Source organism: Plecotus auritus, assembly GCF_963455305.1.
Source record: "Plecotus auritus genome assembly, chromosome: 2".
NCBI lineage: Eukaryota > Metazoa > Chordata > Mammalia > Chiroptera > Vespertilionidae > Plecotus > Plecotus auritus.
The window spans coordinates 107,174,884-107,198,296 of record NC_137771.1 but is presented as its reverse complement, the minus strand read 5'-3'; the positions used below and the strand labels follow the sequence as shown (position 1 = coordinate 107,198,296).

The window sequence follows — 23,413 nt, the reverse complement described above, 5'->3', positions numbered from 1 at the left end:
TCTTAACACTAAACCTATTCAACCTCATTAATATTTATAGAACAGTATACACAACAACTACAGAATACACATTCTGTTTAAGTAAATAAGGAACATTCACCAAGATTATTTGCTGAGATATAAATCAGTTCTCTATAAATTTAAAAGAGTTGGAATTATAGAACTTCTCTGGCCACATGGAATTAAATTAAAAATCAATACAAATATCTGGAATACCTGCAAACACTTTGAAGATAAATAACACACTTCTAAATAACCCATGGATGAAAGAAGAAATTAAAAGGGAAATTCAAAAATATTTTGATCTGCATAGTAATGAAAGCACAACATAATCTGTGTGATGACCTTAAACCTGGATTTAAAGTGAGATTTATGTTTCAAATGCTTATTATACTAAATAAATAATTCTAAATAAATTAGGTAAGCTTCCTACCATAAGAAGCTAGAGAATAAAAGCACAAATTAAACCAATATAAGTAGAATCAATAAAGATAGGAACAGAAATTCATGGAAAATGGATAAGCATTAAAGTTAAGGAGACCAAAAGTTGGTTCTTTTTAAAGATTAATAAAATTGATAAATCCTTCCTATGAGATCATGGAAGGTGGGGAGTAGACAGAGAGTGGGAGAACACATAAATTGATAATATTAGGAGTTAAAAATAGACATCCTATAGATTGATTCTCTAGGCAATACAGGACAGTTTAAGAATATTGTTAATTTAATGCCAACCAATTCACATGTAGGTGAAATGAATACATCTTTAATGAAAACAATTTATCAAAACTGAAAGATATGTAAAAATCTAAGTAGTCCTTTATCTTTTAAAGACATTTAATGGATATTTAAAAAATATCCCACAGAGAAAATCCTAGGCTCATATGTCATCACTTATGAATTCTATCAAACATTTAAGGAAGACATCATACCAATTTTACACAAATTTTCAGGAAATAGAAGAGGGCAGATCACTTTCCAATCCTATATAATGAAAGGGTAATATGCAAATTAACCCTAACCGTGGAATGACCGGTCACTATGACACGCACTGACCACCTGGGGGCAGACACTCAACGCAAGAGCTGCCTCCTGATGTTCAGTGCACTTCTAAAGGGGGAGTGCTGCTCAGCCAGAAGTCAGCTCTTGGCTGGCCAACACAACGGCGGTGGCAGAAGCCTCTCCCACCTCCACGGCAGTGCTAATGATGCCCAACTAACGGCATCATTAGACATTCCCTTAGGGCTCCCAGGCGGCCAGAGGGATGTCTGACTGCCAACTTAGGCCCGTTCCCCCAGGGAGTGGGCCTAAGTCAGCAGTTGGACATCCCCTGAGGGGTCCTGGTCTGCAAGGGGACGCAGGCCGGGCTGAGGGACTCCCCTGAGTGCACGAATTTTCATGCACTGGGCCTCTAGTATATTATATTGGACCAGCATAATCCAGATACTTAAACAAGGAAGGTATTATAGAAAAATTACTGACCATTATTTTATTACAAGTAGATGTAAAACTTTTAACAAAATTAAACCAGATGTGCCTCAGTAATGTATTAGAAGAATAATACTCATGACCAACTGGGATTTATTTTAGAAATATAAAATTGATTTACAATGCAATTTGTTATATTGTCAAAATTTAACACCCAATTTTAATAGAAATGTTCAACAAACTAGGACTAAGATTAAATTTCCTCAGTCAGATAAAGGTCATCTAAAAAAAAACAATCTGCTAACAGCATATTTAATGGTAAAGGACTAAACATTTTCTCTGTAAAGTCAAAGATAGGATAAGGTGTTCATTTTAAACTCTTCTCTTTAATACTGTACTGCAATTCCAGTGTATTAAATCAATAAAAAGAAATAAAGGGATGCAGATTAGGGAGAAAGAATAAAAATTGTTTTTATTTGCATGTGGCATTTTCATGTATGTCGAAAATTTAAGAAATGTTAAAAAATGATACTATATACAGTAAGTAAATTTAGCAAGGTCACAGGATGTAAAGTATGTACAAAATTCAATTGTGTTTCTATGTACTAGCAGCAAATATTATTGTCAAATACAAAATTTTTAAAAATAAACAGAAAAGTTTAATTCTACACATCTATAAATTTTAAAGGTGTAAGCCATCTACACTGAAAACTGTAAATAGTGTTGGTAGACTGAAAGCTGAGTAAGTGCTGGTTGGGGGAGAAGGTTATATCACACTCAAGAAATAGAAAACTTAATAATTGTTAAGATGTAACTTCTTCCCAAATTGATCTTTAGACAAAACATAATACCAATGAATATCCCAGCAGATTTTTATGTAGAAATTGGAAATTTGATTCTAAAGTTTTTATTAGATTACAAAGAATCCGGAATAACTAGAGCAATCTGTAGAAAGAACTATGTTTCAGACTTTTATTATCTGCTTTCATGATTCACCATGAAGCTGTAGTAATTAAGGCAGCATGTTACTTGCATAGCAATAGATAAAATGGATCAGTGGAATGTAATAGAGTCTGAATGTAAAACTATCCTTTTCCAGTAAATTCATTTTCAATTATGCCACCAGAACTATTCAATGGGTAAAGAAAAAGCTTTTCAACCACTGGGTCTGGAACAGCTGTCTATATATGTGGAAAGAATTAATAGTGATCCATAGCTCACATCATACAGAAAACTTAATCCAAATACATCACACCTCTAAATATAAAGGCTACAAATGTAAACTTTCTTGAAGTAAACTTAGGAGAAAATCTTAGACCCAAAGTGCACTAACCATAAATAATTGAGAAAATAAATATCATTATAGTAAAAAAAAAAATTGCTTTTCCAAAGATACTGTTAAACAGTCAATATGTAAGCCAAACACTGGGAGAATTTGTAAAACATATGTATACATAGGACTGGTATCCAGAGTATATGCCAGTAAAACTCTTCCAATTGAATAGTAAGAAGACAGAACCCAATTTTTAAAATAGGCAATATATTTGAAGGGCCATTTCACAAACCAGGATATACAAATAGCCAGTAAGCACATAATGAAAAAAAGTCTTTAGCATTAGTAGTCATCAGAGATCTCTAAAGTAAGACCATGTTGAGATAACACTGCACTTACACTCTCAGAAGAATAGAGAAAAACTAAAACATTGAGACACAATACCAGATATTGGCAAGATTATGGGGCACTTTAAAATTTTTATACATTGATGGTGTATAAAAATACTAATAATTTCATATATGTCTGAACAGTTTCTCATAAAGTTAAGCATAAAGCTACCCTAGAACCCAGCAATTTCATTTGGGTATTTACCAAGAGGGAGAAGGAAAACAAGAATGTTCAAAAAAAGTATTGTACAGAGTATGCATAGTAACTAAAAACTGGAAACAATATTCATTAACAGATTGGCCAAACAAATTGTGGTGAATATATACAATAAAATACTACTCAGCAATAAAATAAGAATTGACTGCTGATAAGTGCAACAACATGGAAAAACTCAAAAACATTCTAAGCAAAAGAAGCAGGACAAAGGAGATTAAAAATTGCAACAGAGTTAGTGGAAGCTACACTGACACTCTCCCAAGACCAAACTGGAAATACAACTAAAATACAGAAAAACCACCATAAGAAATCATCCAAAGACTAGCTGGAGAGAACCCTGATAACCAAGGATGGAAAGGGGAGACCGCAAAGAGACTGGTAGGAAGTGCTGAGACATAAAAGGGGTGTCTGGGCTCCCACAGACAGCAGCTGAAGGTCCAGGTGGGTATCTTGGTTGTGGGGGCTAAACTCCAAGCTGGGCTCCCCAACTCAGAGGACCAGAACCGAGAAAGGTGCCCATATAACGCCTGGCTGTGAAAAGTGGTAGGGTTGCTGTTTGCCACTGAGAGACAGCTGGAAATACAGGCACCCTCTTAAAGGGCCAATGCACAAAATTTCATGTGCAGCCACTAGCCTGGGTGCACACCAAAATTTGTGCGTTGGAGGGCAGAGTGGACTGGAGCTGTATGGGGAGAGTTGAGGTTTGGGGGCTCTGGGGAGCCACCTGGTTTCCTGAGCTGAGTCATTTCCTCGCTTTGAAGAGTAGGTCTTTCTCCCACAGACCTTTGTTATCAAGGCAGTTTTGGCCTGGGCAAAAGATAGTTGCCAAATCCTATTTGAAGACCTCTGACTCCACCCTGTTTTCCATAGCTTGAGGCTAATCAAGGCTAATAACTATCAGACTGCAGGCAGAGGTGCATCTCTGGGGGCTTTGAGTCTTTGCCTGATCTTCTGAGCCTGGGGCTAGGAAAATAAGACCCTGGTGCACACCTTGCTCCTTTGCAAAGGCATCCAGCTCAAGCAGAGGGTGGTACAGCTCTGGATTTCTCATAGCCCCAAACAGGTTACTCAGGGCCAGTCAGAAAGAGCATCTGGCATTGTAGTGCACTAGAAATTCGTAGCAGATCTACTGAATACAAAGACACAAACCCAAACAGGAAGCCAGAATGGGGAGAAAAAAAACAACCCCCAAATGAAAGAACAAGAGAATTCTCCAGAAAAAGAATTAATCCAAATGGAGATAAGAAGTTTATCTGAATAATGATGGCAAAAATGCTAAACAGCATGAGAAAAGATAGTGTAACTATGAAAAAAGACAAGTTGGAAATAAAGAATGACATAACACATTAGAAGGAATACACGGGAAATTAGGGGAAGCTGAGGATCAGATCAGTAAATTAGAAGACAGGGTAGAAAAAATCAATCAAAGAACCAAAAATAATAAATAGGAGGATAGCTTAAGGGAGCTGTTGCATGACAGGAAACATAAATAAGTTCTATCAATAATAACTTTAAATATAAATAGATTAAATGCTCCAATCAAAAGACTTAAGGTAGCTGAATGGAGTTTCAGGAGGAGAAAAAAAGTGAGCAAAGGATAGAGAATGTGTTTGAAGATATAATGGCAGAAAACTTCCCTACCCTTATGAAGGGAAAGTAACATAAGCCCAGGAGTCACAGAGAGTCCCAAGCAAGAGGAATCCAAACAGGCCCTTACCCAGACACATAATTAAAATGCCAAAAATTGAAGACCAAGAGAGAATCTTAAAGGCAGCAACAGGAAAGCAGTTTATTTCCTACAAAGGAGCTCCCATAAGGTTATCAGCTGATTTATCAGCAACTCTACAGGCCAAAAGGGAATGGTGTGAGCTATTCAAGGTAATAAGAAGCAAGGGTCTGAATCCAAGATTACTATTTCCAGCAAGGCTCTCATTTTTAAAAATGGTGAAATAAAGAGCTTCTAAGACAAACAAAGGCTACAGGAGTTTATCAGCAACAACCCAGCACTGCAAGAAATGCTAAAGGGCCTCCTGTAATGAAAAGAAATAGAAAGAGAAACCCAGACATACAGAATTAAAATGGCAATAAATAAATACCTATCAATAATAACCTTAAATGTAAATAGATTAAATGCTGCAATCAAAAGACTTAGGTAGCTGAATGGATACAAAAATGTGACCAAATTATATGCAAAATACAAGAGACCCACTTAAACAAAAGACTTGCAGAGGATGAAAGTGAAGAGATTAGAAAAACTTTTCCATGCAAATGGAAATGAAAAAGAAAACTGGGGTAATAGACTTCCAAATGAAGGCCTTCACAAGAGTCAAGATCACTACATAATACTGAAGGGATTGATCTAACAAGAGGATATAACTGGTTAACATATATGCACCCAATATAGGAACACCTAAGTATATATATAAAAAAACTTCTAGAAGATTTTAAGGGAGAAATCAACAGCAATGTAGTCACGATAGGGGACTTTAATACTCTGCTGACTTCACTGGATAGATCTTTCAAACATAAAATTCACAAGGAAGCAGTGATTCTAAATGACACTGTATTAGATGGATTTCATTGACATTTGTAGAACATTTCACCCCAAAGCTACAGAATAAACATTCTTCTCAAGTGCCCATGGGTCATTCTCAAAGATAGACCACATGTTAGGACACAAATCGAGTCTCTCCAAGTTCAAGAAGATTGGAATCATATCAAGCATCTTCTCAGACTACAATGTAATGAAATTAGAAATCAACTACAGTAAGAATACTAAAAAACATTCAAACATGTGGAGACTAAACAGCATGTTATTAAACAATGAATGGGTTACCAACAAGAGCAAGAAAGAAATCAAAAACTTCCTGGAAACAAATGAAACTGAACACACAACAACCTAAAATCTCTGAGACACAACAAAAGCAATCCTGAGAGGGAAATTCATAGCACTACAGGTCTAACTCAGAAAACAAGAAAAATTAATAATAAATTATTTAACCCTACAACTTCATGAATTAGAAAGAGAATAAGAAAAGCCCAGAATAAGTAGAAGGAAGGAAATAATAAATATTAGAGCAGAAATAAATGACAAGAGACTAAAAAAAAAAAAAAAAGTACAAAAGATCAGTGAAATCAAGAGCTGGTTCTTTGAAAAGATAAACAAGATTGGTGAACCGTTAGCCAGACTCACCAAGAAACTGAGAGGAACCAAATAAATCAGAAATGAAAGAGGAAAGTAATAACCGCCACCACAGAAATATAAATGAGTGTAAGAAAACACTATGTACAACTGTATGGACAGCAAGCTGAACAATTTGGATGAAATGGACAAATTCCTAGAAAAATAGAATATTCCAAAACTGAATCAGGAAGAATCAGTAAATTTGAATAGGCCTATAACAACTGATGGAATTAAAAAAACTCACAGCAAACAAAAGCCCTGGTCCATTTGTCTTCATTGGGAAGTTTTACCAAACATTCAAAGAAGAACTAAAACCTGTATTCCTCATATTATTCCAAAAAATCCATGAGGAAGGAACACTTCCAAGCTTCTTATATGAGTCTAGCTTTATCCTAATTCTAAAGCCAGATAAAGACACTACGAAGAAAGAAAATTACAGGCCAATATCACTGATGAATATAGCTTCCAAAATACTCAATAAAATACTAGCTAATCATATCCAATGATACATTAAAAAGATCATATACCATGACCAAGTGGGATTTACTCCAGGATGCAAGGCCAGTAAAATGCTCACAAATCAATAAATGTAATATATCATGTAAACAAATTGAAAGACAAAAATCACATGATCATATCAATAGACACAGAAAAAGCATTCAACAAAATCCAGCATCATTTTTTTTTTTTTTATTTCAGAGAGGAAGGAAAAGGGAGAGAGAGAGAGAAACATCAATGATGAGAGAGAATCATTGATCAGCTGCCTTCTGCATACCCCACACTGGGGATTGAGCCACAACCCAGGCATGTGCACTGACTGGGAATTGAACCAAGACCTCCTAATTCATAGGTCAATGCTTAATCCCTGAACAATGCCAACCGGGCCAATACCCATTTTTGACAAAAAACTCTCAGCAAAGTGGGAATAGATGGATCATGTCTCCACATAATAAAAACCATGTGTGACAAACCTACAGCCAACATCATACTCAGTAGGCTAAAACTAAAACTATTTCCCCTAAGAATAGGAACAGGACAGGGATGTCTGCTTTTACCACTCTTATTCAGCATAGTTCTGGAAGTCCTAGTCATACTGATCACACAAGAAGAAGAAATAAAAGGCATCCAAAATGGTTAGGATGAAGTAAAACTGTCTTTATTCACAGATGACATGATATTGTACATAGAAATCCCTAAAGACTCCACCAAAAAACTACTAGATTTAGTAATTGAATTTGGCAATGTAGCAGGATACAAAATCAACACCCAAAAATCTATGGATTTTCTATATACCAATACAAAATTAATACCCATAAATCAATACCATTTTTATGCACCAATAATGAATTCTCAGAGAAACTAAGCAAAAAATTCTATTTACCATTGCAACAAAAAAATTGATATACTTAGGAATAAACTTAACCATGGAGGTAAAATACTTGTACTTGGTACTGGCACAAGAACAGGCATATAGACCAATGGAACAGAATAGAGAACCCAGAAATCAACCCAAGCCATTACACTCAATTAATTTTTTACAAAAAAGGCAAGAACATACAGTGGAGTCAAGACAGTCTCTTCAATAAGTAGTGTTGGGAAAATTGGACAGATATATGAACAAAAATGAAACTAGACTACCAACTTACTCCATACACAAGAATAAATTCAAAAAGGATAAAAGACAAATGTCAGTTGGGAAACCTTAAAAATGTTAGAAGAAACCATAGGCAGCAAAATCTCATACATCTCTCTTAGCAATATGTTTACTGATACATCTACTAGGGCAAAGGAAACTAAGTTGAAAATAAACAAATGTTACTACATCAAAATAAAAAGCTTCTGCACAGCAAAAGAAATCATCAACAAATTGAAAAGAGAGCCCACTGTACGAGAGAACATATTTGGTAATGTTAGCTCTGATAAAGGGTTAATATACAAAATACTTAAGGAACCCTGCGGCAGACGGCCTAGGGAAGGGAGAGAGGCCCTGGCCAGCAGCAGGTAGCCAAGGGAAGGGAGGTAGGCCCCAGCTGGCGGCAGCGGCAGGTGGCCAGGGGAAGGGAGGGAGTGCCCAGCTGGCAGCCCCTAGGGACCCTACCACTGCATGAATTTCATGCACTGGGCCTCTAGTATCCGTATAATGGAATGCTACTCAGCAGTAAGTATTGATATAAACAACTTGGATGAAAAAAGTCAATTTCACAAGGTTATGTATTTTATGATTTTATTTATATCATATTCTGGAAATGTCAAAATTATTGTAATATATGACATAGCAATGATTACAATGCATTAGGGATAGAATCCTATATAATAAAAGCCTAATATGCTAAGTGTCCAGTCAGCCAGATGACGGTTCAATCAAAGTGTAGTATCCTAATGATGTGCTAAGGCGCTCAACTGCTCGCTATCATGTGCACTGACCACTAGGGGGCAGACAGTCAACCGGTTGACCAGTTGCTATGATATACACTGACCACCAGGGGGCGGACACTCTGACCGGTAAGTTAGCTTGCTGCTGGGGCCCAGCCGATTGGGACTGAGATGTGAGTGAGTGAGGTGGGTCAGACACACCCTGGAGCCCTTCCATAATCCCTCCCTGGCTAGCCAACCCCCATGTCCCTCCCCAGCCCCAATCGTGCACTCGTGCGGTCCCTCCGCCTGGCCTGTGCTCTCTCGCAATTCTGGACCCCTCGGGGAATGTTGGAGAGTTGGTTTCGGCCCGATCCCGCAGGCCAGGCTGAGAGATCCCACTGGTGCATGAATTCGTGCACTGGGTTTCTAGTGTGATTATAAAGGGATAAATGAAGGAGTTACTTTATGATGATATAATAATTCTATATTACATTTTGCGAGTTGTTTACATGAATCTCTGCATATGATAAACATTGCATAGCACTGGATAACCACAAAAAATCACTTATTAAATCTAGTGACATCTGAATCTCTGTAGTTCAATTAATATTATTGTACCAGTGTTAGTTCCCTGATTTTTATAATGTACTGTATCTATGTGTAACAAAGCAAAAAGCTTGGTGAAAGGCACATGGGAATGTTCTGGTAATTTTGTATCTTCTTGTGAATCTTTGTGTGTTTTTTTGTCACTGTACACAATATTGTGGTAAAACTTGTGTTTTTTTTGTATCCTTTTTATTTTATTTTTTTTATTCATTGTTATTATTAAAATTTCAATTTTATAAGATAAAATCCCAAAAGTGAAGTGCTTGGATAATGGGTATGTATAGTTTTGGTTTTATGAATATTACCAGATTCTTTTTCAAGATCACTGGTCTAATTCACACCAACAATATATTATTACCCACTTCTCAGCTTCTCTAGTTCTCAGTACTATTGCTTTATTTAATGTTGGCCAATCTCTTGATGACAAAGAATGCTTTTTTATTATTATTCAAATTTCTTTTTCCCTTACCCCTAATTTGAGTATATATTGTTTTGTTTTCTAATTTGTTTTCTTTTTTGGTCTGTTTCTCTCTTTTTTCCCCCCATCACCATTTATGCCCCCATACCCTCTCGCAGGTCCACTCCCTTTCCCCCTTGTAGTCACCACGCTGTTGTCCTGTCCATGAGTTCTTTTTTTCTCAATCCTCCCACCACTAGATGTCTTTCTGCTCTCTATGAGTCTGCCTCTATTTTCCTTATTAGTTCAGTTTGTTCATTAAATTCCACATGAGTGAAATCATGTGATACTTATCTTTCTCTGACTGGTTTATTTTACTTAGCTTAATGTTCTCTGGGTTTATCCATGCTATCTCAAAGGTTAAGAGATCCTTTTTACTGCTGCGTAGTATTCCATGGTATAAATGGACCACAGCTATTTTATCCACTCTTCTACTAATGGACACTTGGGCTGCTTTCAGATCTTAGCTATTGTAAATAGCACCGCAGTGCACACAGTGGTGCATATATTCTTTCGAGTTAGTGTTTCAGGTTTCTTCAGATAAATTGCTAGAAGTGGAATTGCTGGGTAATAAGGCAGTTCAGTTTTTAATTTTTAAGGTAACTCCATGCTGCTTTCCACAGTGGCTGCACCAATCTGCAATCCTACCAACAGTTCCCTCTTTTCCACATCCTTACCAACACTTGCCATTTGTGGATTTATTGATGATTGCCATTCTGACAGCTGTGAGATGTTATCTCATTGTGGTTTAATTTACAAGTCTCTGATAACTAGTGATGTTGAGCATCTTCTCATGTCTATTGGCCATTTGTGCTCATTTTTTAATTGGATTTTTTGTTTTTGTGTTTAGTTTTACAAGTTCTTTATAAATTTGGGAGATTAACCCCTTATCAGCTTTATTGGCAAATACGTTCTCCCACTCAGTGGGTTGTCTTTTCATTTTGTTGATGCTTTGCTGTGCAAAAACTTTTTATTTTGTTGTGGTCCCACTTGTTAATTTTTTGTTTGTTTGTTTCCCTTGGCTGAGGAGATAGAGCAGAAAAAATATTGCTGAGAAATGTCCAATATTTTACTGCCTATGTTTTCTTCTAGGATTTTTATTGTATTGAGTCTAACATTTAAGTCTTTAACCCATTTTTAATTTATTCTCTGTGTGGTGGAAGAAGGTCATCCAGTTTCATTTTTTGCATGTATATGTCCAATTTTCCCAGCACAATTTATTGAATAGTCTATCTTTACCCCATTTTATGTTTGTGCCTTGTTTATCAGATACTGACTATAAAGGCTTGGGTTTATTTCTGGGCTCTCTGTTTTGTTCTCTTGATCTATATTTCTATTTTTATGCCGGTACCAGGCTGTTTTGATTACTAAAGATCTTGTTGTATTGTTGGTTATCAAGTAGAGTGATTCCTCCAACTTTGTTCTTTCTCAAGATCATTGTTGCTATTTGGGTTCTTCTATGGTTCCATAAAAAATTCTGGAATATTTTTTCTAGTTCTATGAAATGCACCATTGGTATCTTGATAAGAATTGTATTGAATCTGTAGGTTGCTCTGGGTATTATGGACATTTTAATGATGTCATCTCTTCCTGTCCATGAACATGGTATATTCTTTCACTTATTTGTATCATCTTCAGTTTCTTTCTTCAGTGTCTTATAATTTTCCTAGTACAGGTCTTTTATATCCTTGGTTAAAGTTATTCCTAGGTATCTAATTCTTGTTGAAGCTATTGTGAATGGGACTGTGGGTATTTTTTGTTTTTTTTTTGTGTGTGTGTTTGTTTTTTTTTAGCTTCCCTTTCTAATATTCATTATTGGTATATAAAAATGCTGCTGATATTTATGTTGTATCCTGCTACTTCACTGAGGTCTTTATTAGTTCAAGTAGTTTTCTGGTGGAATTTTTAGGTTTTTCTATATTCAGTATGATGCTATCTGCAAAAAATGACTGTTTTACTTCTTCCATTGCAACCTGAATGCCTTTTATTTCTTTTTCTTGTCTGATTGCTGTGGCTAGAAGTTCCAGTACTATATTGATCAAGTGTGGTGAAAATGGACATCCTGTCTTCCCAATCTTAAGGGAAACATTGTAGCTTTTGCCCATTGAGTATGATGTTGGCTGTGGGTTTATCGTATATGGCCTTTATTACATTGAGATATGTCTCCTTTATTCCTACTTTACTGACAATTTTTATCATACATTGGTGCTAGATTTTATCAACTGCTTTTTCTGCATCAATTGATATGATCATGAGGTTTTTATCCTTCCTTTTGTTCATGTGGTGTTTCACCTTTATTGATTTGCAGATATTTTACCAACCTTGCATCCTCGGAATAAATCACACTTGATCATGGTGTATGTTTTTTCTAAAGTATTGCTGGATTCAGTTTACTAAAAGTTTGTTGAGGATTTTAACATCTTTGTTCATCAGGGATATTGGCCTGTAATTTTCTTTTTTTATTGTGTCTTTATCTGGTTTTGGAATTAGGATAATGCTGGCCTCATAAAAAGACCTTGGGAATCTTCTGTTCTCTTGGCTTTTTTGGAATAGTTTGAGGATAGGTGTTATTTCTTCTTTGAATGTTTGCTAAAATTCACCTGTAAACCATCCTGTTCAGGGTTTTTGTTTGTTGGGAGTTTTATTATTATTATTATTATTATTATTATTATTATTATTATTATTTCAGTTTCACTAGTTCTAATCTATCTATTCAAATTCTCTGATTTGTTTTGGAAGATTTTATGTTTTTAGGAATGTACCCATTTTGTCCATATTGGCCAATTTGTTGGCATATAGTTGCTTGTAATAGTTTCCTATGATACTTTGTATTTCTTTGGTGTCAGTTGTTATTTATCCTCTTTCATATCTGATTTTCTTTCTTGCTTTTTTCTTGTTGAGTCTGATTAAAGTTTTTGTCAGTTTTGTTTATCTTTTCCAAGAATATGCTTTTGGTTCCATTGATCTTTTGTATTGTTTTATTAGACCCTATTTTGTTCATTTCTGCTCTGATCTTTAATATTTACTTCCAGCTCACTTTGGACTTTGTTGTTGTTCTTTTTCTAGTTTCTTTAAGTGTAAAGTTAGATTATTTTTTAAAGATTTACCTGTTACTTGAGGTAGACCAGTAATGCTGTGAATTTCTGTCTTATGCCTGCTATTCTTGTGTCCCACAGATTTTGGGTTGTTTTGTTCTCATTTTCATTTGTTTCAAGGTATCTTTTGATTTCTTCCTTGATTAAATTTTTTGTCCATTTATTATTAAGTAAATTATTTAGCCTCCATGTCTTTGTTTTTCAGTTTTCTTATAATTGATTTCAATTTTCATATAATTATGGTCACAGAAGATGCTTGATATGCTTTCAATCTTATTAAAATTCTTGAGACTTGTTCTGTGTCATAACATGTGATGTATCCTAGAAAACGTTCCATGGACACTTGAAAAGAATGTATATATGCAGCTTTGGTGTGGAATGCTCTGAAGATACCAATTAAATCCAACTGATCTCTTGTGTCATTTAAGGCTGCAGTCTCCTTGTTGATTTTCTATTTGGAAGATCTATCCAGTGATGTCAGTTGGGTGTTAAAATCTGCTACTGTATTACTGTCTGTAACTCTATTACTATCAATCTCTCCCTAATGTTCATCAGGATTTGCTTTCCATATTTAGGTGCTCCTATGTTGGGTGTATAAATGTTTACATAGGTTATATCCTCTTTTTGGATTGCTCCTTTTATCATTATGTAGTGTCCTTCTTTGCCTCTTAATATAACCTTGGTTTTAAAGTCTATTTTGTCACATATAAGTATTGCTACCCCAGCTTTTTATTCCTTTCCATATGCATGAAATACCATTTCCATCTCTTTACTTTTAGTGTTCGTATATGTTTCATTCTGAGGTGGGTCTCTTGAAGACAGCATATACATGGGTCTTGTTTTCTTACCCATTTAGCCACCTCTGTCTTTTGATTGGAGCATTTAAACCATTTACTTTTAAAGTGGTTATTGATATGTATATATTTATTGCCATTTTATTTTTTAACTATGTTCTTCTGATTTCTCCTCCTTCTTTTCTTCTACTCCTTGTTTTCCTCCTCTTTCTTCTTCCTTCCTCCTCCTCTCTCCTTCATCTTGGTAACAAACTCCTTTCACTTTTTCTTTTCTGGGAAGCTCTTTATTTCTCCTTCAATTTTAAATAATAGCCTTGCTGGGAAAAGTAGTGTTGGTTGTCCTTGCTTTTCATTATTTTGAATATTTTATGCCAATCTCTTCTAGCCTGAAATGTTTCTGTTTAGAAATCTGCCGACATTCTTATGGGAGCTCCCTTACAGGTAATGTCAGGTGCTGTCTGTCACTGGCCTTAGGCAACCTGTTTGGAACTCTCAGGAATCCACAGCTTGTGGTTCCCTCTGCTGGGCCTGGGTGCTTGTGAAAAGAACCAAGATGCACACCAAGGACTGCTTTCACTAGCCCCAGTCACAGGAGCAGGTTAACAAAAGTCTCAAAGCACTCAGAAATCTACCTCTCCTGTGGACTCTCAGTAACTTAAAGAGCCTCTGACTATACTCCTCTGAAAGGATAAGCTCGATAGGGTGCATAGGGTGGGGTGAGAGGGATTCCAACAGGGGGTGGGGAGGCATCTATAGCGTCCCCCCAGACTGATGCTGCATAGAAGTGCATGCTCTTCCTGTGAAAGATAGCTTCTGCAGTATGGGGGAATGACTCAGCATAGAGATCCTGGTGACTGTCCTCTCAGCTCTCCCCCCAGAGCCACCAACCTTAGACTCTCTTCATGCAGCTCTAGTCTGTTCTGCCCTCCCTCTGCTGGAACCCAGGGTGAGTGGCTGCACACGAAATTTTGTGTTTTGGCCCTTTAGGAATGTGCTTGCATTTTCAGCTGTCTCTCCCTGGCAGACAGCAAGCCACTGCTTTTCACAGCCAGTTGTTAATGTGGGCACCTTTCCCAGTTCTGGTGCTCTAGGCTGGGAGCCCAATTTGGGGTTTAGACTCCATACTTCTCAGGGGGAGTCCCCTGCAGCTGAGACATCCATCTGGAACTTCAGCTGCTGCCTGTGGGAGCCAGGCCAGCCCTTCAGAGCTTCTGCACTTTCTACCAGTCTCTGTTTGGTCTCCACTTTACATCCTTGGTTATCTGGCTTCTCTTCAGCTAGTCTTCGGTTGGTTATTCAGGATGTTTTTTTTCCTATACTTTAGTTGTAATTCCATTTTGGTTCTGGGAAGAGCTGCGTGTAGGTTCCATCTAATCCACCACCATCTTGGATCTCTGGTATATTTTTATGTGTGTTTGCCCTTTGCATTTTCTAAATTGCATATCATATATTACCTGTTTATATTCTTTCCCTCATTTTATTTTTATTTTTAGAGCTCTTTGTATATTAGGACTATTCTTTCCCAAATGTGGCATTTGTTTCTTGATTTGTGTATGACATCTTCTGTCACATTTTTTTACTTAAAAATGTCTTTTCCCTTAAAACTGTTTTAGTTTATCACTCCAAATTATCAATAACCCTAGATTTTCTTCTAATACTTTTATTGTTTTATTACTCTGCCTTTTTTTTTGTTACTCTGATTTTTTGGCATATGGTATGAAGTTGGGAAATGTATGTGCTTTTTTTTTTTACAGCTAGATAGCTAGTTATGACAACACCATTTAAATATTCGAATACTATGTTTTTGACACAATTTTCTGTGTCATTTTTCTTTAACTCTTCTGTTATGGTCTTTGGTTCTCTTGTGGTATCACTACTAAAATGCTTTGATTACAGTAACTTCATAAAAAACTAGGAGCCCAGCACACAATTCGAAATCGCACAGTGCCACCCACCCTCAAGTCACCAGTCTGTCCCTGCCCTGGCCCTGTGCTGCTCCCCGGGCCCTATGCTGCCAGTCCGGCCCTGCCTCCTCCTCCAGCCCTTGAAGCAGCCGCGTCTGCTTCAAGAATGCACACATTCATTCTTCTGTGTGGACACTCACATCATTTTGTCCTTTAAAAATATTTTAAACCATTGTAATTCTGATTGGAATTATGTTAAATATAAGATAATTTGTTAAGATAAACATTACTGTACCATTGCAGAATTGTAAAGTAAGACAGTAATGCTTTATGATAAATAATAATTATGATACATTCACATTTAAAATTTGATTCTCTTCTTATCCACATTTTGTGACTACTGTTGGAGTAATAGGTCAGAGGAATTCGCAGAGGCAAGCGATATTCTATTATTATCAGTCAAGTCCTTTGTCAATGGGTAAATAGTATATTAGTTTTTCCTATAATGAAATGGAAAAGAATTCCATTAGTTAAGGTTTTTGTTTTTTACACACAAAAATAATTCTGTATACTGAGTGAAAAATTTTATTTTATATGTTGAAATTACAGAATTTTTACACTTTAAACCTTTCTCTTCAATCTTTACATTCAGAAGCGATTGTTGGAAGCCATGGAGACATGTAACCACTCCCTCAAAAAAGAAGAGAGGAAAAGAAACCAACATAGTGAGTGCTTAATGTGTTGGTATGATAGAGACACAGAGTTCACCTACCCCTCTCCATGGCCAGAGAAATTCCCTGCCATAGAACGATGTCGTACAAGGTAATGTTACTTGGTAATTTTCAAAAACTGTTAAGAGTCCCTACCTCATACCAAAAGTAAAAGTTTTTGAATATCTATTTGGAAAATTAACAAATCATTTATAACAGTTATAGTAAATTATCCTATCTAATAAAAGAGTAACATGAAAATTGACTGTCACTCCAACACACAAGATGGCTGCCCCCATGTGGACACAAGATGGTGCCACAAGATGGCTAGCAGGTGAGGGCAGTTGGGAGGGACCAGGCCTGCAAGGGAGGGCAGTTGGGGGTGATCAAGCCTGCAGGGGAGGGCAGTTAGGGGTGACCAGGCTGGCAGAGGAGGGAAGTTGGGGGCGACCAGGCCTGTAGGGAAGGGCAGTGGGGAGGGACCCAGGCCTGCAGGGGAGAGCAGTTGGGGGAGACCAGGCCTGCAGGAGAGGGCAGTTAGGGCCAATCAGGCTGGCAGGGGAGTGGTTAGGGGGTGATCAGGCTGGCAGGCAGAAGTGGTTAGGGGCAATCAGAAAGGCAGGCAGGCAAGCATTTGGGAGCCAGCAGTCCTGGATTGTGAAAGGGATGTCTGACTGCCCGTTTAGGCCTGATCCTACTGGGCCTAAACGGGCAGTCGGACATCCCTCGAGGTGTCCCAGATTGGAGAGGGTGCAGGCTGGGCTGAGAGACACACCGCTCCCTCACATGCACAAATTTAGTGCACCGAGCCTCTAGTAGTATATATAGTGAATTACACCAACCTACATCAAGGACCATAGCGCCTCTCTCTCTCTCTCTCTCTCTCTCTCTCTCTCTCATAATTGTTTATATTGTTATCTGCTTTTATCAGATTCTGCTTCTTTCTCTCCATCTTCTTTTGTTTTTAAGTATTTTCCTCCTGAGTATATATCTGTATTATTCCTCAAAAGGATGTGTGAATTTTTGTTTCCATTTCCAGTGTCTGGTCCCAGCATTATTTGACATTCTATAACTGTTGCCCAGCCACCCAATTAGAAAGAAGAAAAAAAGAAAGAAGGAGCTTCTCTATTTTCTTGCCTCAAACCCACATCCTCTTTATCTTCCTCATTAAAATGTACTCCTTTTTTTTTCTCTTCTCTCTTCTTCCCTGCAAATAATGTATTCAGGTGGTAGTTGAGTTGCAAAGAAAGTGAACATCTCTCAGTTAATATTATTTTCTTTTTTTTTTTAATCCTCACCCGAGGATATTTTTCATTGATTTTAGAGAGAGTGGGAGAGAGAGAAAAAGACAGAGAGAAACGTGGATGTGAGAGAAACACATGGATTGGTTGCCTCCCTGACCAGGGCCCAGGCTGGGGAGGAGCCTGCAACCGAGGTACGTGTTCCTGACTGGAATCAAAACCCGGACCCTTCGGTTCGCAGGCTAACGCTCTATCCACTGAGCAACACTGGCCAGGGCAAAATTTTTTTCTTTTTTTTAAAGCTAAGAGAAAGATGAGTAGACATTATAAAACATTTATTTTACATTCTGGGTTTGGGAAGATGGTGGATATGGAGATTTGTAATATACTTAATACATCCCTTTATTTTTAAAATTAATTATATATGCATAGTTTTGTTTTTATATAGTCTGTTTTATATATATTGTTTTGTTCTAAATGAGTGGGGAAATCTTCCATTGAGTAACCTACAAGCATAGCTATGTCTGGACCAATAACAACAGAGAATCTAAGTTGTCCTGCTCTGTATTTTCTTTGTTTGTATGAGTGAATTGTCATTGCCTTATTTAAAAGCAAGGATGACTCTTGCAAAATATTCAAGGGAATGCTGAAGAACTGTGATTGCTTATAATGTATGAGTTTTAAATTAAATGCCTTGATTTATTTTTTAGGTATAAAGTAATATCATTAGATGCTTGGCATGTAGACATAAACAAGAACAAAATAACCAGGGTTGACCAGAAGGCATTATATTTCTGCGGATTTCCTACTCTGAAACACATCAAACACAAAGTCAGTGGCTATTTAGTTCAGAAATTTTTTTTTTACTTTATTGAATATTAAGTGATTATGGAGAAAGTTAAAATTAAATTTTCCTGAACTTTTTAAAAGTTTTTTTTGAAGAAAAGCGGAGTTCAAGTATTCCAGCAGAGCAGTCGTGGAGAAAACATGATGTTGGAAATCTTAGTGAATGCAGAATCAGATGAACTTGTAAGTATGTTCTTTATTATATATTTATTAGGTGCTTATTATGCATAAAACTGTCCTAACTATAACATGTTTACAAGAGGTCTGATATAGTTTCTCCAAAAGTTTACAGTAAATAAGGATAAAGAAAACAAACACACAAATAAAAGGACATGTATAATTGTGACATAAAGAGAAAAAAAATGCTCCAGGAACTTTGAAAAGTAGATGAGCTGTGTGAGCTAAGTGTAGACCTGTAGATAAGAATAGGCTTGAACTGGGTGCTAAGGAAAAGATCATCACAATGAGGAGAAAAGGAAGGGAAAGGTATTTTAGTTGAAAGGAATAACAACAAGGCCTGGGAATTGCCATCAAATGTAAATGTGATGCATTATCTTACTCTTTTTAACCTTTTTGTATGTCTGGAATTTTTCTTAATACTGTTTCTTTTTTTTTAGAATAAATATGATGTATTTAAGGAGAAGGAACAGATAAACCTGACTGAAGTAGAGGACTTGTGTTGGGAAATAGTGGAAGATAAGTTTGAAAACACAAATTGAGCCAGATTGTGGAGGACCTTGAATACCAGGCTCTGGAGTTTAGACTTCTTTTAAGCAATGTTATCTTGAAATTGGTATTCCTTTAAAGGTTAATTTGGTGGCAGTATAAATAGACTAAATTGCACAAGAGAGAAATGGAAGAAAATGGAAAAGCCTGCAAGTTCAGAGATTGTGGTTATAAACGCATTAGGCAATAAGGTCATAAATTGTGGAAGTTGTAAGAGATCTAGATCAGCAATTTTCAACCTTTTTCATCTCACAAGACACCAAAAAATATATTTTCTGCCCATCTGACAAGAAAAATAGGTATAACTTTGATTCATTCACACCGGATAGCTATTGCTCTATTGGCTGTCATTTTTTTATTTGACAATCTAAGGGAAAAGAGGTCAGTGTGTCTTACTAAATAGTCAAGTACTGAATGTTTTAAGAATTCTTGTGGTATACCAGTTGAAAATCGCCAGTCTTAGATGAACAAGACTAAATAAAATTGACATTTTTTAAAGTATATTTTTATTCATTTCAGAGAGGAAGGGAGAGGGAGAGAGAGATAGAAACATCAATGATGAGAGAGAATCATTGATTGGCTGCCTCCTGCACGCCCCACACTGGGGATGGAGCCTGCAACCCAGGCATGTGCCCTTGGCTGGAATTGAACCTGGGACCCTTCAGTCCACAGGTTGATGCTCTACTCACTGAACCAAACCAGCTATGGCTAAAATTGACATTTGATCAGTTGTTTAAATCTAGGAGTTGAAAAGAAGAAGAAAATACTAAACGTAACTCTTAGGATCCATGCTAATTAACTAGAAAATAATTGCTGTTTACTGAAATAAAAAAAGTTAAAATGGGAGCGTCCCTGATTTGAAGGGATTCATGATAAATAATGATGGAATTTTAAGGTGGTGCTATGACTTGTAACTACACCTGCCCTCCCAGCCTTTCTCAACAAGGGATCCACAGAGATTTAAGCTCTAATGCCCTAAATCATCCAGTTGCATATACTAGATTAAACTTACCTTCTGAATGGTGCTTTTTATGTACTATCCTTGGGAAATTGAGAAAATAGTCAGATTGTTTATAATATTCTGTACTTTAGATGAAAAACCTCCATTGAGAAAGGGTGCTTATACACAGTTTAGTATCTGGAGCTAGAGCTTAGAACGTAGATAGGTATATACAGTCATCAGCAAGGAGGTGATGGCTGAGTCCTGGGGCTCATTTCCCTGAGGAAAAAGAATTCTGAGGATTGTAGGTCTCAGCATCAAGAAATACTTACAGTTGTAAAGAGTGGGAAAGAAATAGTAAAAGTGACAGGGTTCAGAAAGGTAAAAGAGAATGATTCCCAAGTTAGTAGTATCACAGAATCATGAAGTAGATGATGCATATGGTTCAAGGATAAAAAAAAAAATTAAAACCAATTCTGAATTTGTCCTTTAGGCATCATTTTTGGCCTTTGATAATTCCATTCTTATAGATTGGTGGAGGCTGAAATTCCTAAGGATTAGTCTGGGGCTGCATAGATGGAAAGTAGAGGTAGCAGCCATTTAGCCCATGGTTAAGAAGTTTATCATTTAAAAGAAGGCTAGATACGAAACTGTAGGTAGAGAAGAGGTAGTTCATCAAGCAAAATTCAAACAGAAGAGAAATAGGGCTAGCGGAGAAAGGAGGTAGGTATTAAAAGTACTGTAAAGGGGCCCGGCTGGTGTGGTTCAATGGTTGGGCAGCTAGTGTTCTTATTTTGTTACATCAACCACAAACTGAAAAGAAACCAGATTTCTTAGGTTCTGTTTTATACTGTCTGGCTATTTGATGTGAAAAAAATGAGTAATAATAGCCTTTTTCTAGACATTTCTGTTTTTGTTTTTTTTTTCATTTTCAATAAGAAAAATAAGCAAGATAATCGTGAAATAATGGAATCATGGAATTTTACAACTGGGTGGGATTTTGTAAAGCAACTAGTTCAACTCATTCATTTTACAAATTAAAAAACTTAAGTGGAAATTGAAAAAGGGACATTCACTCAGCTAGTTAGCAGCAAAACTAAGAACTCAAGTTTCTTGCTGAACATAGTTTTTGCTAATGTTGACTATTATTATGGACAGTAATACAGTGTGGATCAGCACTCTTTGATTTTACTGAAACTTATTTTCTCACCAAGTAATTTAAGTTAGGTTAGAATCAGTAGGCTGCTCTACGAATTAACTGCCACTGCTGTTGAGAAAATGAGTAGAAAGCAAGCTTCCTAGGGTCCTGATGTATATACCGCAGAAAAGTAGTTTACGTTGGTCATACTGTCTCTAATAAGAATACGTTGGCAGAGAGGAAGGTAAACTTGGTTCACTTATACAGGTTCATACTGAATTAAATGGTGAGCAAAGGCATGTTAGGTAAAAACAACTGAAAATAATTTTTTTAAAAAGAAAGGAAAAGAATTAAACTCTAAAAGATCTCAAAAGTCCTGGAGAATGTACTAGAAAGAAAAAGAAGAGAAAATTAACTGAATTTCAGTGGATGTAAGATTTAAGTTGGAATAAAGTTGAGAAGAGCAGCACAACTAAGAACTATAGGGAAGAGGTATTAGAGGGAATAATTGACTCGAGTGAGCAAATGTTTTATCTGTTTTAATTATTATTCCATAGATTTTAAATGCACAGTTATAAACACAAGCCATTTTAAAATTAATATTGCTTCTTTAAAATTTTCTCCTGGACCTCACATATAAATGAACTTCTCTGCTTTTACTTAAGAGTGTAGAAAATGTAGCTTCATCGGTGCTTGGAAAGTCTGTCTTTGTTAATTGGCCTCATCTTGAAGAAGCTAGAGTTGTTGGTATATCCGATGGAGAAACCAAGTAAGATTTTATTTATAATTGTTTTTAAATTTATATTTGCTTTGCTATTTAATGGCTTTTACTGATACATTTTTAGCTGATAGAATTATTGATATATTTATACTCTATAGTAAAAATGAAATTACGCCACTTGAAGTTTAACCACTGTTGCAGTTTATTGTATATTTCTTGAGATATTTTAGATGCATTTATTATTTTTCGCTTTTGCCTTCTTTTCCTTTTAATAGCTTGGAAGTTCTATAGCCTAATTCTTTTCTACCAGTTATCATTATGTTATTTACCAAATATATTTCTCTTGATGACAAGAATGAGTAGCATATATAGGGTGTCCCCAAAAAATATATATACACTTTGAATGATTATAAAGTCAGTGTTCATGAACATACCGTTCATTTTTCAAAATTTAAGAGAATCTAAAGAAATGAATGATTTTTTTTGTCAATGCCTATTTTTAAACTTATGATGTTCTGGTCCAGGCATTGCTGATAATGTGAAGCAATGGAATCGCAAACATCAAGAATCATTTCGTTTGGTATTTGTGTGCCCTCAATTCATCAACTGTTGCCGGTTTTATACTTTAAACGTTATATTCTCTGTATCCCCATAAAATTGTCTAGTGGATAAATTTCTTTTGTTCAGTACTTTTAATACCTACCTCCTTTCTCCACTAGCCCTATTTCTCTTTTGTTTGAATTTTGCTTGATGAACTGCCTCTTCTCTAACCCACAGTTTCGTATATAGTTGCCTTTTTAAAAAAAAATACATTTTATTGATTTTTTACAGAGAAAAGGGAGAGAGATAGAGTCAGAAACATCGATATGAGAGAAACATTGATCAGCTGCCTCCCGCACACCTCCCACTGGAGATGTGCCCGCAACCAAGGCACATGCCCCCGACTGGAATCGAACCGGGGACCCTTAAGTCTACAGGCCAACGCTCTATCCACTCAGCCAAACCAATCAGGGCTAGCCTTCTTTTTGGTTTTTTTAAAATTTCTTTATTGATTAAGGTATTACATATGTGTTCTTATTCCCCCATTCCCCCCCACCTCCCATTCATGCCCCCACACCCCTGTTGTCTGTGTCCATTGATTAGGCTTACATGCATGCATGTAAGTCCTTTGGTTGATCTCTCCCTCTTACCCCCACCCTCCCCTACCTTCCCTGAGGTTTGACGTTCTGATCGATGTTTCTCTGTCTCTGGATCTATTTTTGTTCATCAGTTTATGTTGTTCATTATATTCCACAAATGAGTGAGAACGTGATATTTATCTTTCTCTGCCTGGCTTATTTCACGTAGCATAATGCTCTCCATCTCCATCCATGTTGTTGCAAATGGTAAGAA

At 36.5% G+C, this 23,413-nt stretch overlaps 1 protein-coding gene across 6 annotated transcripts in view; it reads left to right on the top strand.

Moving 5' to 3' along the window:
- XRN1 (5'-3' exoribonuclease 1) overlaps positions 1-23,413 on the top strand; it is a 218,960-nt gene that overhangs the window by 75,408 nt on the left and 120,139 nt on the right. For all 6 annotated transcript variants that reach the window (XR_013959985.1, XM_080657184.1, XM_080657185.1 and 3 more), the window contains 4 exons: positions 16,352-16,521; positions 18,361-18,481; positions 18,581-18,679; positions 21,966-22,069. Coding sequence is in view for 5 of the 6 variants with exons in the window: in XM_080657184.1 (XP_080513310.1) it covers positions 16,352-16,521; positions 18,361-18,481; positions 18,581-18,679; positions 21,966-22,069 (494 nt within the window). In the remaining variant the exon portion in view is untranslated. The remainder of the gene's footprint in view (positions 1-16,351; positions 16,522-18,360; positions 18,482-18,580; positions 18,680-21,965; positions 22,070-23,413) is intronic.